The sequence below is a fragment of the Panthera pardus genome, unplaced genomic scaffold (assembly GCF_024362965.1).
Source record: "Panthera pardus isolate Hobbes unplaced genomic scaffold, ASM2436296v1 HiC_scaffold_18, whole genome shotgun sequence".
NCBI classification, from domain to species: domain Eukaryota; kingdom Metazoa; phylum Chordata; class Mammalia; order Carnivora; family Felidae; genus Panthera; species Panthera pardus.
In genome coordinates, this window is record NW_026526743.1 from 12,190,674 (window position 1) to 12,205,908 (window position 15,235).

Below are 15,235 nucleotides of genomic sequence, written 5' to 3' on the forward strand. Positions count from 1 at the left end.
ACTCCCTATTTTCTCAGCCCTGTTCTCTCCTCACCTCCAGGTCTCCAAAAAAGGAAATTATTCTTATGCCTTGGGTCATGGGATGCCCTGACTTGAGAGAAACTTCTTCCTGGATGCCTTTCATCCATACTTATAGCTGCCCTGTGACGCTGAACTAGCCCCTTTTCATTAAAAAAAAAAAAAAAAAAAAAAAAGTCCAAAGAAACCCAAAATTTGCCTTTTGGCTTTCTCTTTTTATTCCTTATCAAAATATTATAGCAACAATGTATATTTTACTATAGAAAAAATCAGACATGAATGGAGGCCCCTAAGAAAGCCATGTTTGGGGCGCCTGGGTGGCGCAGTCGGTTAAGCGTCCGACTTCAGCCAGGTCACGATCTCGCGGTCTGTGAGTTCGAGCCCTGCGTCAGGCTCTGGGCTGATGGCTCAGAGCCTGGAGCCTGTTTCCGATTCTGTGTCTCCCTCTCTCTCTGCCCCTCTCCCGTTCATGCTCTGTCTCTCTCTGTCCCAAAAATAAATAAAAAAAACGTTGAAAAAAAGAAAGCCATGTTTATTTCTCTATGACAAATTTCCAATCTACATCCGTATGTGCACATATCTTTACATGGCTGTAGTAACAGCAAGCCTTCTATTTTATGTTTTTTTTATTGTTGTTGTTGCCTTCCATATTATAAGCATTTTCAACATGGTAACAAAACCTTTATAATCATGGTTCGGCATGACTGCATGGAACAAATTAGTAGTGTACTAGATGAACAATGGGGAGTGATAACAGAAATGTAAGAACTCGTTCTATTTTTATTTCCACAACTAAAGCAACGCATCACATTTCTCAGCAGCAACCCTTTCCATCTCAGTACAAGCCCGCTCCAGTATTAAAAGGGAGAATTTCATTGTTCATTCACAAGCAACGTCCTCACCTACTTGCCCCTTCTGAAATAAATCCTGCACATCTGACAAGGCTGTAACATAGAAATACGTACAAACAGCAAAATCTAACTGTGATTCTGTGGTTGCCGTGGGGTGGAGTGTTGTGGGGTCTACCACCAGGATGTCTTTGTTGATACAGAGTAGACGGTAAGAGCTCCTGCCACTACTTACGCTTGATCCTAATAAAAGTTTGCTTATGTACGGGGCAGATGTTCCTCATTAAAGTATTCCACAGACTGATTACACACTGAACACATCCATAGGTTCTTTCTTGTTTAAGCACTCTGACGCATCTTCAGAGTACCTTCTTGACATCCACAGATTTTATTCCAGTGTGTGTGCTACTATGTTTGGTACTAGCTGCATCATTCCTGAAGCCTCTTCTACATTTACTACTACCCTGTATTTTCTCCAGGAGTTCCTCAATGTATAGATTTGATAGTATGGCTAAGGAACGCCTCACATTCATCAGTTCACTGAATAGCTTAAAACATTATTGTCTGACAGGGAAAAGTCACCTCTGAAGACATTCCTCCTTCACACAGCTTCTTGAGAGCCAGTCAGTAGATGAATGTGGCCCACAATCATTATGTTTCCATGGGCTGCTCTCCAGAGTGTTTTCTCTGATGTCGGATGAGGGACGAGCTCCTTCTGAACGTTTTCCCACACTGAGGACACTGGCTGGGACCCTCCCTGCTGTGGAGTCTCTGATGTACCGCCAAGTGAGAGTTCTGCTTGAAGGACTTTCCACATTCAGGACACTGGTATGGGGTCTCCTTTGTGTGAATTCTCTGGTGCTTGGTCAGACAGGAACTGTCCCTGAAAGCTTTACCACACTGATTACACTCGTAGGGCTTCTCACCAGTATGAGTCCTCTGGTGCCGGATGAGGCCAGCAATGTTCCTGAAAAGTTTCTGACACTGGTTACAGCCATAGGGCTTCTCACCAGTATGAATCCTCTGGTGCCTGATGAGGTAAGCACTCTCAATGAAAGTTTTCCCACACTCTTTACATTCATAGGGTTTCTCCCCAGAGTGAATTTTTTGATGCACAATGAGGTGAGAGTTTCGGTTGAAGGACTTCCCGCACTCCACACATTCAAAGGGCTTCTCTCCAGTGTGAGTCCTCTCATGCTGGGTAAGGTATGAGCCATCCCGGAAAGCCTTTCCGCATTTGCTACATTCATAGGGCTTCTCCCCAGTGTGGATTCTGAGATGCACGGTGAGGTGGGAGATGTCAGTGAAAGGTTTCCCACACTCATTACATCTATATGGTTTTTCCCCTGTATGAGTTCTTTGATGCAAAATCAGTGATGAATTTCGGTTGAAGGTTTTCCCACATTCTAGACACTCATAAGGTTTTTCCCCAGTGTGAATTCTCTGGTGTTGTGTGAGAGCTGACCCGTCACTGAAGGCTTTCCCACATTTATTGCATTTATAGGGCTTCTCTCCTGTATGGATTCTTTGATGCACAATCAGGTTGTAGTTTTTGGAGAATGATTTTCCACATTCAGTACAGGTATAAGGTTTCTCTCCAGTGTGAGTTCGGTGATGCAAAACAAGAGAAGAGTTCCGTTTGAAGCATTTGCCACATTCACTGCATTTATACAGTTTCTCTCCAAGGTGACTCCTCCTGTTTTCATTAAGAGATGAACTCAGGGTAAAGATGTCCCCCAAATCCTTACCTTCATACAGTTTCTTCCCCTTTTTCCGTACTTTTGGTTCACCAAGAGGAGTAAAATGATTGAAAGATTTAACACTTTCAGGGTATTTATAGGGTTTCTCTCTTGTTTGATCTCTTCCAAGTTGAAAAACCTCGCCAGAATGGTCGAAGGCTCTTCCACAAGCATCACTGTCACTAGTTCTCTTAGCTACATAATTTTTTGCACAACTGTGTAAAGCTGGGTCGCAATCCAAACTTTTAACATCTGAGTCACGTATATGAAAACCATTTGTAGGAACTCTCTTAGATGGCAGAAGGTCTGAACTTGCACTCAAACACTCCCCAAGTCCAGAATATTCACAAATTATTTCCTGAGTCCCTGGTTTCTCCTGAGTTAAAGCTGACTGCCTCAAATGTCCCTCCCAGTTCTTACAGTCCCGATTATTACCTAGAATGGAAAGATGGGAACCCTCTCTTGCAAATCCTTCCATTTCCACGTCACAGGATAGTTCTTCCTCAGGAATATTCTGAGGTGTCATTTTCAATCTCATTTCCCAGGCTGAAAAGTAAAGAATGAAAAAGACTTAAGTACATAAAGTTATATCTGAAAGGGAATAAAAAATGATGACAGGCCAGGTATGTGAACTCATATTTTTATTTTGTTATTAATTTTGCCCGGCTTATTTTTTTATTGAAATAAAGATGACACACTATGTTACATTGGTTTCAGATGTACAACACAGTGACTTGACAAGTCTACAGGTTATGCTATGCTCAGTACAAGTGGCTACCATCTGTTACCATATAACACCATTCCAATACCATCGACTATATTCCCTGTACTGTACCTTTAATCCCATGACTTGTTCACTCCGTAACTAAAAGCCTATACCTCACACTCCCCTTCACCATTTTGCCCATCCCCACATCCCTCCCTTCTGGCAACCATCAGTCTGATCTCAGTTTGATTCGACTTTTTATATGTTTGTTCATTTGGGTTGTTTTGATTCCCCATATAAATGAAATCATATGGTATGTCTTTCTCTGCTTGACTTATTTCACTTAGCATAATAGCCTCTAGATCCATCCGTGTTGTTGCAAATGGCAAAATCTCACTTTTTTATGACTGAGTAATATTCCATCATATGTACATAGCACAATCTTTATCCATTCATCTATTGATAGACACTTGGGTTGCTTCCATATTTTGGCTATTGTAAATAATGCTGCAATAAACAGGGGGGCATATATCTTTTTGAATTAGTGTTTTATTTTCTTTTGGGGGGTAAATACCCAGGAGTGGAATTACTAGATAATATGGTATTTTATTTTTAATTTTTTCGAGGAAGCTCCCCCACTGTTTTCCACAGTGGTTGCACCAATTTACATTCTGCGCTGTGTATTTTTACTTTTTCAAATTAATATCTGTATAAGGGGAAGGTAAAGTGAGACTTCAGGGATGGAGGCAAGAACAGGTTAAAAGAGCCATACGGCATTTCATCTTCCTAGAGAAGAAGCAGGAAGAAGGGTAATGGAGATAAATATTACCAAAAGAATGAAAGTGAGATGTGGGAGATGAGAGGCCAGGTGTCACTGCTCACTGGAACACCACCTTGGCTACTGTGTGCTTATTCTACCACCCACTACCCATATCAACAATCAGGACACATTTTCAAAGCCCCGACTTCACAATGTGCTTATGACAGTGCTGAATGAGCAGTTTTCATCCCGGCTTTGTGGTCGAGTTCTGCTTTCACTCCATGACCTGGAAGTTCTGAAAGTCCTGGAGCTGTGAATGACCACCCCTCACCGTTATTGTGAGAACTAGGTCATGTCTGAGTCTAGCTCTGACATGGGAAATGGATGCCATTCTGTAAGTGGCTACCAGTGTCTCCACCATTACTGATTGTCCTCTAACCACCCTCCCAACCCTTTGCATGATATCAAGACAAATGACTCCTCATTTTTTGTAAGCAAAATGAAATAAGATCCTTACCTCAGAAAGAAATATTTTTTTAAATATTCTAAATGGAGAAGATCCCAACGTAATATCAAAGTTTAAATCATGTAGGACACCTTCATGATCAACAAGCAAAAAACCGGGGCACCTGGGTGGCTCAGTCAGTGAAGCATCTAACTCGATTTCTGCTCAGGTCATGATTGTACAGTTCATGAGTCCAAACCCTGTGTTCGATTCTGTGCCCTGACAGCCTGCTTGGGCTTCTCTCTCTCCCTCTCTCTCTGCCCCTCCTCAGCTCATATTCGTTCTCCCTCCCTCTCTCTTTATGGCGCCCCCCCCCATCATAAATAAACCTAAAAAAAAAAAAAGGAAAACCATACAGATAAAGATGAACAAATGTGGTATCAACGTTTGAAATTTCCACACCAACAAAAACACAGTAAGAGTCAAAACACAAGTGGCAAATGGAGAAACAATATTATAAAATACAAAAGAGGCAAAGGAATAATGCCCAAGATCTATAAAGAATTCTTACAGAACAGAACAAAAAAAGGGGGGAAGGAGATACAAAAAGGCACTTCATGGAGAGAAAATTCAAATATCCTGAACACAGGAGTATCTGCTCATTCTCACCATCACTGAGACAATTATAAATTGCAACTTTAAGAACACAAAATATGTAGGGGTGCCTGAGTGACTCAGTTACACATCTGACTCTTGATTTCGGCTCAGGTCATGATCTCAGGGTTGTGGGACTCAGCAAGGAGACTGTTTAAGAATGTCTCTCTCCTAAAAAAAAAAAAAAGTCTCTCTCCTTCTCTCTCTGCCCCGTCCTCATTCACATGTTCACTCTCTCTAAAAAAAATTTTTAAAAAACCCCCACAAAATATGCACTTTTCATATGAGTAAAAATAAAACAAGCTGTGAGAATAAAAACCATATGCAGCAACCATCCAAATATAAAATGGGCATATTCCACTACCCAGCAATTCCACTTGTAGGCATCTCAGACTCAAAAAACATAGAGTCTCAAGCATAAATAGAGAGCAATCTATACCTAAGAAGATAGTCTTAAAGACCAGCAGAAAGAAGAGAGAACACTGGTGAAGGAGTAAAAAGTATCGTGACAGACCACTTAAGAGAAAAATAGAAACCTGAAAGTAATGGAAGCCTACTTCAAAAGTGCTGAGGGAGAGGCAGCTCTTTCCACCCACGGACCCTGTCCCTGTGCTTTCATAAACCCATCTTTTTCTGCTCTGGAAAAAAAAAAGTGCTGAGGGGGAAAACCTCTCAGATACACTATTAATCAAGAGTGAGGGTGAGAAGGGGCATCTGGGTGGCTCAGTCAGTTAAGCGTATGACTTCGGCTCAGGTCACAGTCCATGAGTTTGCACCCCATGTCAGGTTCTGGAGCCTGCTTCTCTCTCTCTGCTCCCCCCCAACTCATGCTCTTTCTCTTTCTCAAAAATAAACATTTAAAAAAAAAAAAAAAGTAAGGGTAAGACAAAGAGAGCTTCAGAAAAACAAAAAAAATTTATCTCCAAGGACATTAGCCAGAAGAATTAGAAAAAGTTGTTTTCTTCACCAAAAAAACTCACAAAAAAACAAAAACAAACAAACAAACAAAACCAAAACAAAACCCAGAAGGAAGAAATGCAAAGAAAAGGAAATGATGAACATGGATTTAAATCAAATCCAGGGGCTCCTGGATGGCTCATTCAGTTAAGCATCCAACTCTTGATTTTGACTCAGGTCATGAACTCATGGTTCATGGGTTCAAGCCCCAGGTTAGGCTCCAGGCTGACAGCACAGAGCCTGTTTGGGATTCTCCCCCCATATCTCTCTCTCCCTCCCTCTCTCTCTCTCTCTCTCTCTCTCTCTGCCCCTTCCCCACTCATACTTATGTGCTCTCAAAATAAATAAACTTCAAAAAATATATAAATCAAATCTAGCAATGACCATATTATATGCACCAGTATCATATAAAATGCAGCAATAACAACTGGATGAAGAGCCATGAGTCAATAATCAGAGCCTAACAAATGCTTTCCAGGTGCAGGTGGAACATTTGCTAACACTGACAATACCAGGCCAAAGAACAAGTTCAACCAAAGCCACACCACAGTATGACACGGACCATAGCCTCTTGACTACAAATGTGGTCATGTTAAAAACGAGTAGCAGAAAGAAAACCAAACATAAGAAAAACAGTAAGTGGAGTGGCTAAGTGGCTCAGTGGGTTAAGCATCCAACTCGTGATTTTGGCTCAGGTCATGATCTCACAGTTCATGAGTTCCAGCACAGCATCAGGCTCCGTGCTGACAGAGCAGAGCCTGCTTGGGATTCTCTGTCTCTCCCACTCTCTCTGCCCCTCCCCCACTCATGTTTTCTTTCTTTCTCTCTCTCTCTCTCTCAAAATAAGTAAGAAACTTAAAAAAAGAAAGAAAAACAGTAAGTAAAACAAACCTCTATTTTTTTTGGAAAAATGAAAACCTATTTCTCAGTAATTCACAGATTAAAGAGAAATCTCAACAAATTAGGAAACACCTAGCACCAAACTAAACAATGGAACTGGTGTATCTCAAAACATGTGGCAAATGAGGATGCAGCTAACAGTTCCTCAGAAAGTGTCGGCCTTGTGGGGTGCCTGCACAGCTCAGTTGGTTGAGCGTCCCACTCTTGGTTTTGGCTCAGGTCACGGTCTCACAGTTTGTGGGATCAAGCCCTGCATCAGGCTGACAGCACAGAGCCTGCTTGGGATTTTCTCTCTCTCCCTCTCTCAAAATAAACTTAAAAAAAAAAAAAAAAAAAAAAAGTTGGTGGGGCACCTGGGTGGTTTAGTTGGTTAAGTGTCCAACTTTAGCTCAGGTCATGATCTCGCGGTTTGTGAGTTCCAGCCCTATGTTCTTATTTGAAATGCCGCCAGTCTGTTATTTGAAAAGCCTGACAAAACAGACACACTTTGGTGAGAGTGATCATAAAAAAAAAAGTCACACAAGGGGCGCCTGGGTTGCTCAGTCGGTTGAGCGTCCGACTTTGACTCAGGTCACGATCTCGTGGTTTGTGGGTTCGAGCTCCGTGTTGGGCTCTGTGCTAACAGCTCAGAGCCTGGAGCCTCCTTCAGATTTTATGTCTCCCTCTCTCTCTGCCCCTCTCCTCCTCGCGCTCTCTCTCTCAAAAATAAATATACATTAAAAAAAAAAAAAGCACATATAAGCATTATCAGTCATGAGAAGGGGATTTAACTAAGAAACAGTAGAAAGTTACCAAAACGGCAACTTGGATTTATCCTAGGAATGCAAGGACTGGGATACATTAGAATGTCAATTGATACAATTCCCCATATTTTCAGATAAAAGTAGAAGTCCTCTACACCCTATCTCAATAAATTAAGAAAGTAATTTGTGGAAATCTCACCCAGATTCATGATCAAAATGCTCTCAATTAAAGTGGTAGACCCCTTTGGTGTGCCTGAGTGGCTCAGCTGGTTAAGCGACTGACTCAATCTCAGCTCAGGTCTTGATCTTGGGGTCATGGGTTCAGTCCCTGCATTGGGCTCCACACTGGACTACTTAAAAAAAAAAAAAAAAAAAAAAAAAAGTAGACCCCTTTAACCTATATTAATAAATTCTGAAAGTACTTTAAGGAAAACTCCAATTCCTGATGAAAATTCTTAACAATTAAGGATATAAGGAACCAAGGTAAATATCACACCTAATAATAAAACATCAGAATAGTTTACTTTATTTATTTATTTTTTTTTATTTTTTTTAACGTTTATTTATTTTTGAGATGGAGAGATACAGAGTATGAAGGGGGGAGGGTCAGAGAGAGAGGGAGACACAGAATCTGAAACAGGCTCCAGGCTCTGAGCCATCAGCACAGAGCGCCTGATGCGGGGCTTGAACTCATGAACCGCGAGATCATGACCTGAGCCGAAGTCGGACACTTAACCGACTGAGCCACCCAGGTGCCCCCAGAATAGTTTACTTTAAAGCTAAGACCAAGACCCTAGAAACCTGCTACATCCACAGGATTCAATAGTGATGTGGAGGAGCTAGCTGCTCAAGAGGGCCATGTCCCAGATGTCACTCCTGGTCATTATGAGTTCTTCACCTACAGGAACAGGCCTCCTGAGGCTGCCTTGCCACCATACTGCATGTTTCCCATACTAGACCCTCTGAGTACACTGGGGCCTGGGTGGCCTTGGATGTCCTGTGAAGACAAGATGGAAAGCACCTTCCTAGAGGTCTGTAGGGGAAGGATGAATGTGTGTATTTAAAAGAACTAAGTCAGGGGCGCCTGGGTGGCGCAGTGGGTTAAGCGTCCGACTTCAGCCAGGTCATGATCTAGCGGTCCGTGAGTTCGAGCCCCGCGTCGGGCTCTGGGCTGATGGCTCGGAGCCTGGAGCCTGTTTCTGATTCTGTGTCTCCCTCTCTCTCTGCCCCTCCCCCGTTCATGCTCTGTCTCTCTCTGTCCCAAAAATAAATAAAAAACGTTGAAAAAAAAAAATTTAAAAAAAAAAAAAAAAAAAAGAACTAAGTCAGACATATACACCATGATACCACTTGGGGAAATTTTTTAGACATACAAAAATTCTGGAAGTAAAAATATTAAAATGCCCTGGCAAGATACCTACCAAAGCTGTGATCATGACTGTTCTGGGAATATGGAAAATAGGCCTTAAGGAGTAAAGGGAACATCCATTTAATCTATAATAGATGCTTCCTTTATTGAAATAAGAGTTATTCACCCTTAAGAAAGTGAAATGACAACCCACCAAATGGGAAAGAATACTTACAAAGCATACATCTAATAAATGATTTGTATACAGAAGATATTAAAGTCTTACAACTCAAAAGCAAAACAATCCAAATTTTAAAAATAGGCAAAAGATAGGGGCACCTGGGTGGCTCAGCTGGTTAAGCGTCCAACTTCAATTCTGGTCATAATCTCATGGTTCGTGAGTTCAAACCCTGTGTCAGGCTTTGCGCTGACAGCTGAGAGCCTGCTTTGGAATCAATCTCTCTCTCTCTCTCTCTCTCTCTCTCTCTCTGCCCCTCACTCTCCCTCTCTTTCTCAAAAATAAATATTTAATTTTTAAAAACAGGCAAAGGATCTGAATAGACATTTCTCCAAAGAAGACACCCAGACGGCCAACAAGCACGTGAAAAGATGATCGACATCATTGTCATTAGGGAAATTCTAATCAAAACCACAGTGAGATGCCACTTCATACTCACAAGTGTTGCCAATATAAAAAACGGACAATAACATGTGTTGTGAGGATGTGGAGAAACTGGAACCCAGTTTCCAGTTGGTGGGAATTAAAATGGTGCAGCTGCTTAGGATAACAGTCTGACAGCTTCTCAAAAAGTTAAACAGAGAGTTATGTTACCCAGAAACCTACTCCTACCTATCTACTCAAGACAAATGCAAACATACATCCAAACATAACTTGTATGTGAATTGCAAGTTCACAGCAGCTCTATTCATAATAAACAAAAAGTTGAAACTCAAATAAAATGTCCATCAACTGAAGAATGGCTAAACAAAATATGGAAACTCACACAACGGAACATTCTTCAGCCATAAGAAGGAATGCGGTACTGATAAATGAATGCTTCAACAACATGGATAAACCTTAAAAACATTATCCTCAGTGAAAGAACTCAGACACAAAAGACTATACATCGTATGATCATATTTATATGAAATGTCCAGAACAGGTAATTCTATATAGACAGAAAGTCAATTAGTGGTTGCTAGGTGCTAGGAGAAAGAGCATGGGGTTTCTTGTTGGCCTGATGAAAACATTTGGAATTACATAGCAGTGATGGTTGCTCAGCTTTGTAAACATACTGAAAGCCACTGAATTGTGCACTTTGGACGAATTTATGTATGGGAATTATATCTCAATAAACCTGTAATAAGTCAATGTATGCTTAATAAATTTGATAATTATTAAGTTATTAATAAAGTGTCCAAATTTTGATCTTGGCACAGGTCGCGATCTCACAAGTCATGAGGTCAAGCCCTGCATCAGGCTCTGCACTGACAGTACGGAGCCTACTTGGGATTCTCTCTCTCTCCCTTTCTCTCTGCTCCTCCCTCCCTCTCTGTTTCTCTCCCAAAATAAATAAATAAACTTAAAAAAAAATAACACAGAATAGGTTAAGATATTTGCAAATCATATATATGATAGGGCACAGATATCTGGAATAAATAAATAACCCTTTCAACCCAATAATTAAAAGATGAATAACCCACTTAATAAATGGGCAAAGGATCTGAACTGATAGTTCTCCAAAGATATACAAATGGACAAATAAGCACAATGAAAAAGATGTTCAACATCATTAACTATCAGGGAAATGCGTATCAATACCACAGTGAGAATCCACTTCATGCCCAGTAGAATGGATATGATCAGTCCCACTCCTAATGCAGTTATCCAAGAAAATAAAAAAATACATCCACCCCCACAAAAGTATACATGAATGTTTACAGAAGTGTTATTCCTAATATCCAAAAAGTGGAAGCAACTCAAATGTTCATCTACTAATGAACGGAAACAAATGAGGTGTATCCATACAATGGGACATTACTTATACATAAAAATGAACTAGGTACTGATAGATGCTGCTACAAGGATGAACCTTGAAAACATTATGCGAAGTCAAAGAAGCCCCCCCAAAAAGGACTATATATTGTATGGCCATTTATGAACAGTTTAGAATAGGCAAATGCATAGAGACAAAAAGATTAATGATTGCCTAGGGCTCAAAGGGATAAAAGAGATGAGGAGTGGCTGCTAATTGGCACAGGTTTTCTTTTCCTTTTTCTTTGGGGGGAGGGGGCAGAGGTTTTCTATTGGGGGATAATAAAAATATTTTAACTTGATAGTGGTGATGGATGCACAATATAGTGAATATACTAAGAAACACTAAATCGTATACCTTAAAGGGTTAATTGTATATACCAATAAAGCTGTGATTTATATCTCAATTAAGCTGTCTTTAGAATTTTTAATTTCATATTTATTTTTGAGAGAGAGACAGAGCGTGAGCAGGGGATGGGTAGAGAAAGGGAGACACAGAATCTGAAGCAGGCTCCAGGCTCTGAGCTGTCAGGGCAGTCTGACCAGAGCTCTGGATCATGACCTGAGGTGAAATCGGAAGCTTAACTGACTGAGCCACCCAGGCGTTACTCAATAAAGCTGTCTTAAAAAAAAAAAAAAAAAGGTGATGAGTCTGCTGGGGTCAGAACCACTTGTCTAGATCCCATTGGAATGCTTCTGATACCTTAAGATTTCACAAGAGAAGTAACAGTTTTATATGGATGTGCCAAGCTTGTATAGAAATCTATTCCAAGGCACTGACGTCTGAAGGGCTTTATCCCCAGTCTCTACAACCCTGCAAAGGGTTCCACCTAGGCTTGATGCCTGGATGTCTGACATCAAATTGTGGCAGACCTCAGCTGTCCAACCCCATCCACATGGTTCCCCCCAATCTCTTTGGACCACCCATGATAATGTTTACTTTACTTGTTTAAGTGATGTATTCTTTAACAAAAATAGTTTCCCACCAACTTCAACTCTATCCTAATGCCAACTGTGACAAAGTGTGACTCCATTTTGATGATGACTGCTAGCATTTTTCAAGCCTCCCCTGTCCCCCCCTACTGCCCCACATGTAGGTAAGCTAACTAGAAAGCCTGTGTACTTTCTCCTTGGTGTTAGCAGGGTGCTCACACCATGCAAGCCCCAACAAAAGCTAGGCCAGCCTCATCCCAATTCCACTCTCTAATCACAGTTAAAGCCCAGCCAGTCTCCTTTTCCTGCTCTCAAGCTATTTTTGGATTACCTGGGGAAATCTGCCCTACTCTCCCAAGAAAGTCTTATTATGTGAGTAATAAACCTTTTACTCTCTTGGGAGGGGTGTGTGTGTGTGTGTGTGTGTGTGTGTGTGTAAAATATAAAAACAGTGTGTGCACATGTTTGAGGCAGGGAGAAAAGAAAAGCTAATGTGACAAAGTATTAATAACTTGAGAATCTGGATAGTTTTACAAGTCTTAATTGAACTATTCCTGCCACTTCTCTGTGTGCAACTTTTAAAAATAAAAAAATTGGGTGTGAAGAGAGAAACAAGCAATAGAATGGAGGAAAGTTCTGCTGGGGGTGGCAGGGGGAGAAAGAAAGAAAACAAAGGCTTGGTATTCAACACATATTTTTACAAGCTCAAGTCCCTAACAACCAACTTTTTTTTTTTTAATAAAGATTTTTTATTTATTTTTTTTTTTAACGTTTATTTATTTTTGAGACAGAGAGAGACAAAGCATGAACAGGGGAGGGGCAGAGAGAGAGGGAGACACAGAATCTGAAACGGGCTCCGGGCTCTGAGCTGTCAGCACAGAGCCCGATGCGGGGCTCGAACTCACAGACGGTGAGATCATGACCTGAGCCGAAGTCAGCCGCTTAACCGACTGAGCCACCCAGGCGCCCCCCAACTTTTTTTTTTAATTGGCAAAGGATAACAGACCTTTCTGTGGTCATGGTAATTCTGATAAAAGTTTGGGTATATTTGTCAAAACTATGCAGTGGTACAATGAAGATCTATGCATTTCACCATCTCACTGTAAGTCAATTTTGCCTCAAAAACTTAAAAAAGCAGTAATGTAGTGTTTGAGAGGAAAACATTGAGGGGGAAACACTGTACTATCTGCAACTTACTTTGCGCCCCAAAAAGATTAATGAATGGCTGAAAGGATGGACAGAGGAAAATATACGGATACAGCAAATATACATCAGATGTTAACGGGTCGGTATGAGGTCGCAAAAGTATTTCAACTTCTCTGTATGTACAAAAACTTTTGGGGGGTTAGAGGGATTTAAAAAAAAAAAGGAACTACTGGGGGTTAGAGGAGTTAAAAAAAAATGAACCACGAAACCAAGGAAGAGGAAAGTGAAACGGCCCCTAAACAGGTGGAACAACGCGGCCCTGAGAGTGGCAAGATCTGACTTGCAGGTAGGAGGTAGGTGGAGCGGAAAAAAAAAAAAAAAACAGGTACGTGGTGACACCTGCGGGACTCCGTGAGAAATGGCACAGTCTACCGGCGCAAGGCGGCCACTTTGGCCTGAGACCCACCGACGCGGATCTACCTACTATCCGGCAGATGAGCGGTCGACTAGGGGTTCGCCCCAGCGGCCGGGCCAGGACACCCTGCAGGCCGGGGCAAACGTTCCCTGGGGAAGGACCAGCCGGATACGAGCGCAGATACCCTGAGCAACGCGAAGGAAAGAGTTGAGACGTCTTCACCCGCCGGGGGCGTCCACCCCCACCGGGGAACGTCCACACCAGCGGCGGATTTGCGTCTTTAGTCGCTAGGGCAGCCATGCCCCGGGCCGACCCGCGCCCCTACGAGCCGGACGCACCCGCTCCACCCGTGAAAACCTCCCGCGGACGCACCGGACACACCACACCGACATCCGGTTGACCCCACCCCGCCTCCACATACCCCCCGCCCCCCACATCACTGTCCGGAGGGAAAGTGAAGAACCGAGAAGCCGAGGGGCGCGGCGGCACTCACCTCCCGCAGGCGGGCGGCCGGGCCCGAGGCGGCGGCCATGTTTGGGGCGGGTGCGCGTGCGCGCGCCAAGACCCGGATGTGTGCGCCCCAGGAGGCTCCGCGGCCCCGCCCCGCCCCGCCCCGCCCCGCCCCGGGCAGTGGCGCGGCAGTTTCGGGACTTCCGCTGTTCTGGTGGCTGCGCAGAGCTGTAGACCCTCCGCGACGTCCGTGGGAGGGCTGGGGTCAGGACTCAGCCGGCGGGTCGTGCGCCTGTGCCTCACTCAGCCCTGACCCCCACCGGCGCGGGTCGTCGGAGAAAGTTGTCCGGAAGAGCTGTCCTGTCGTCTCCAATTATTTATTCACCTATTTATTGATATCAATATGGACTCGTGGGTAATTTTTTTCTCCTGTGGTTTTAATCTGACGCCATTATTATTGTATACAGCCTTATTTTTACTTACTGCGTATTTTATAATTTTGAGTAAAATAAGTCTCTTTATATATATATATATATATATATATATATATATATATATATATATTTTTTTTTTTTTTTTTCAGAAAAATCTGTTAAAATTCAGGAGCGCCTGAGTGGCTCAGTGGATTAAGTATTGGATTTCGCCTTGCATCATGATCTCATGGTTCCTGGGTTCCAGCCCTGCAGCTGGCAGCGAGGAGCCTGCTTGGGATTCTCTCTCTCTCTCCCTCTCTCCTCCTCCTTGACTCATGCTTTCTCTCTCTCTCTCTCTCTCAAAATAAATAAATAAACTTTAAATAAATAAAAATAAAATTCAGATTAAGTACACTTATTATTCATTGACAGTATTATTATTTACTTAATCAAAATAAGCTACACAATTTTTAATGTTTATTTATTTGAAGAGAGAGAGTAAGTATGGGAATGGCAGAGAGAGGGAGTGAATCCCAAGCAGGCTCCATGCTGTCAGTGCAGAGCCCCATTCCGGGCTGTCTCTTGAACCATGAGATCATGACCTGAGGGTAAATCAAGACTCAGACACTTAACGGACTGAGCCATCCAGGTACCCGCACAATTTTGAATTAATAGGAAAGCTAAGTAAGGATTTTATATAGAATATGAATACTAAAAATCAGTGT

The 15,235-nt window shown here is 42.3% G+C and overlaps 1 protein-coding gene and 1 long non-coding RNA gene across 2 annotated transcripts; one reads left to right on the forward strand and one right to left on the reverse strand.

Annotated features, from left to right (window-relative positions):
* Nucleotides 1-778: 778 nt before the first annotated feature.
* ZNF329 (zinc finger protein 329) lies at nucleotides 779-14,200 on the reverse strand. The gene is made up of 2 exons (XM_019438663.2): nucleotides 14,141-14,200; nucleotides 779-3,151 (listed from the first exon to the last, which is right to left on the reverse strand). Exon 2 carries the CDS (start codon nucleotides 3,141-3,143, stop codon nucleotides 1,518-1,520), a length of 1,626 nt encoding a protein of 541 aa, XP_019294208.2. The 5' UTR covers nucleotides 3,144-3,151; nucleotides 14,141-14,200; the 3' UTR covers nucleotides 779-1,517.
* Nucleotides 14,201-14,264: 64 nt separating this feature from the next.
* LOC128778056 (uncharacterized) lies at nucleotides 14,265-14,931 on the forward strand. The gene is made up of 2 exons (XR_008423419.1): nucleotides 14,265-14,512; nucleotides 14,681-14,931. It is a non-coding gene; the product is annotated as an uncharacterized LOC128778056 (long non-coding RNA).
* Nucleotides 14,932-15,235: the final 304 nt, after the last annotated feature.

Bases quoted from the DNA above. Each gene is read 5' to 3' on its own strand.
- ZNF329 (XM_019438663.2), bottom strand. From the start codon at position 3,143: ATGAGATTGAAAATGACACCTCAGAATATTCCTGAGGAAGAACTATCC.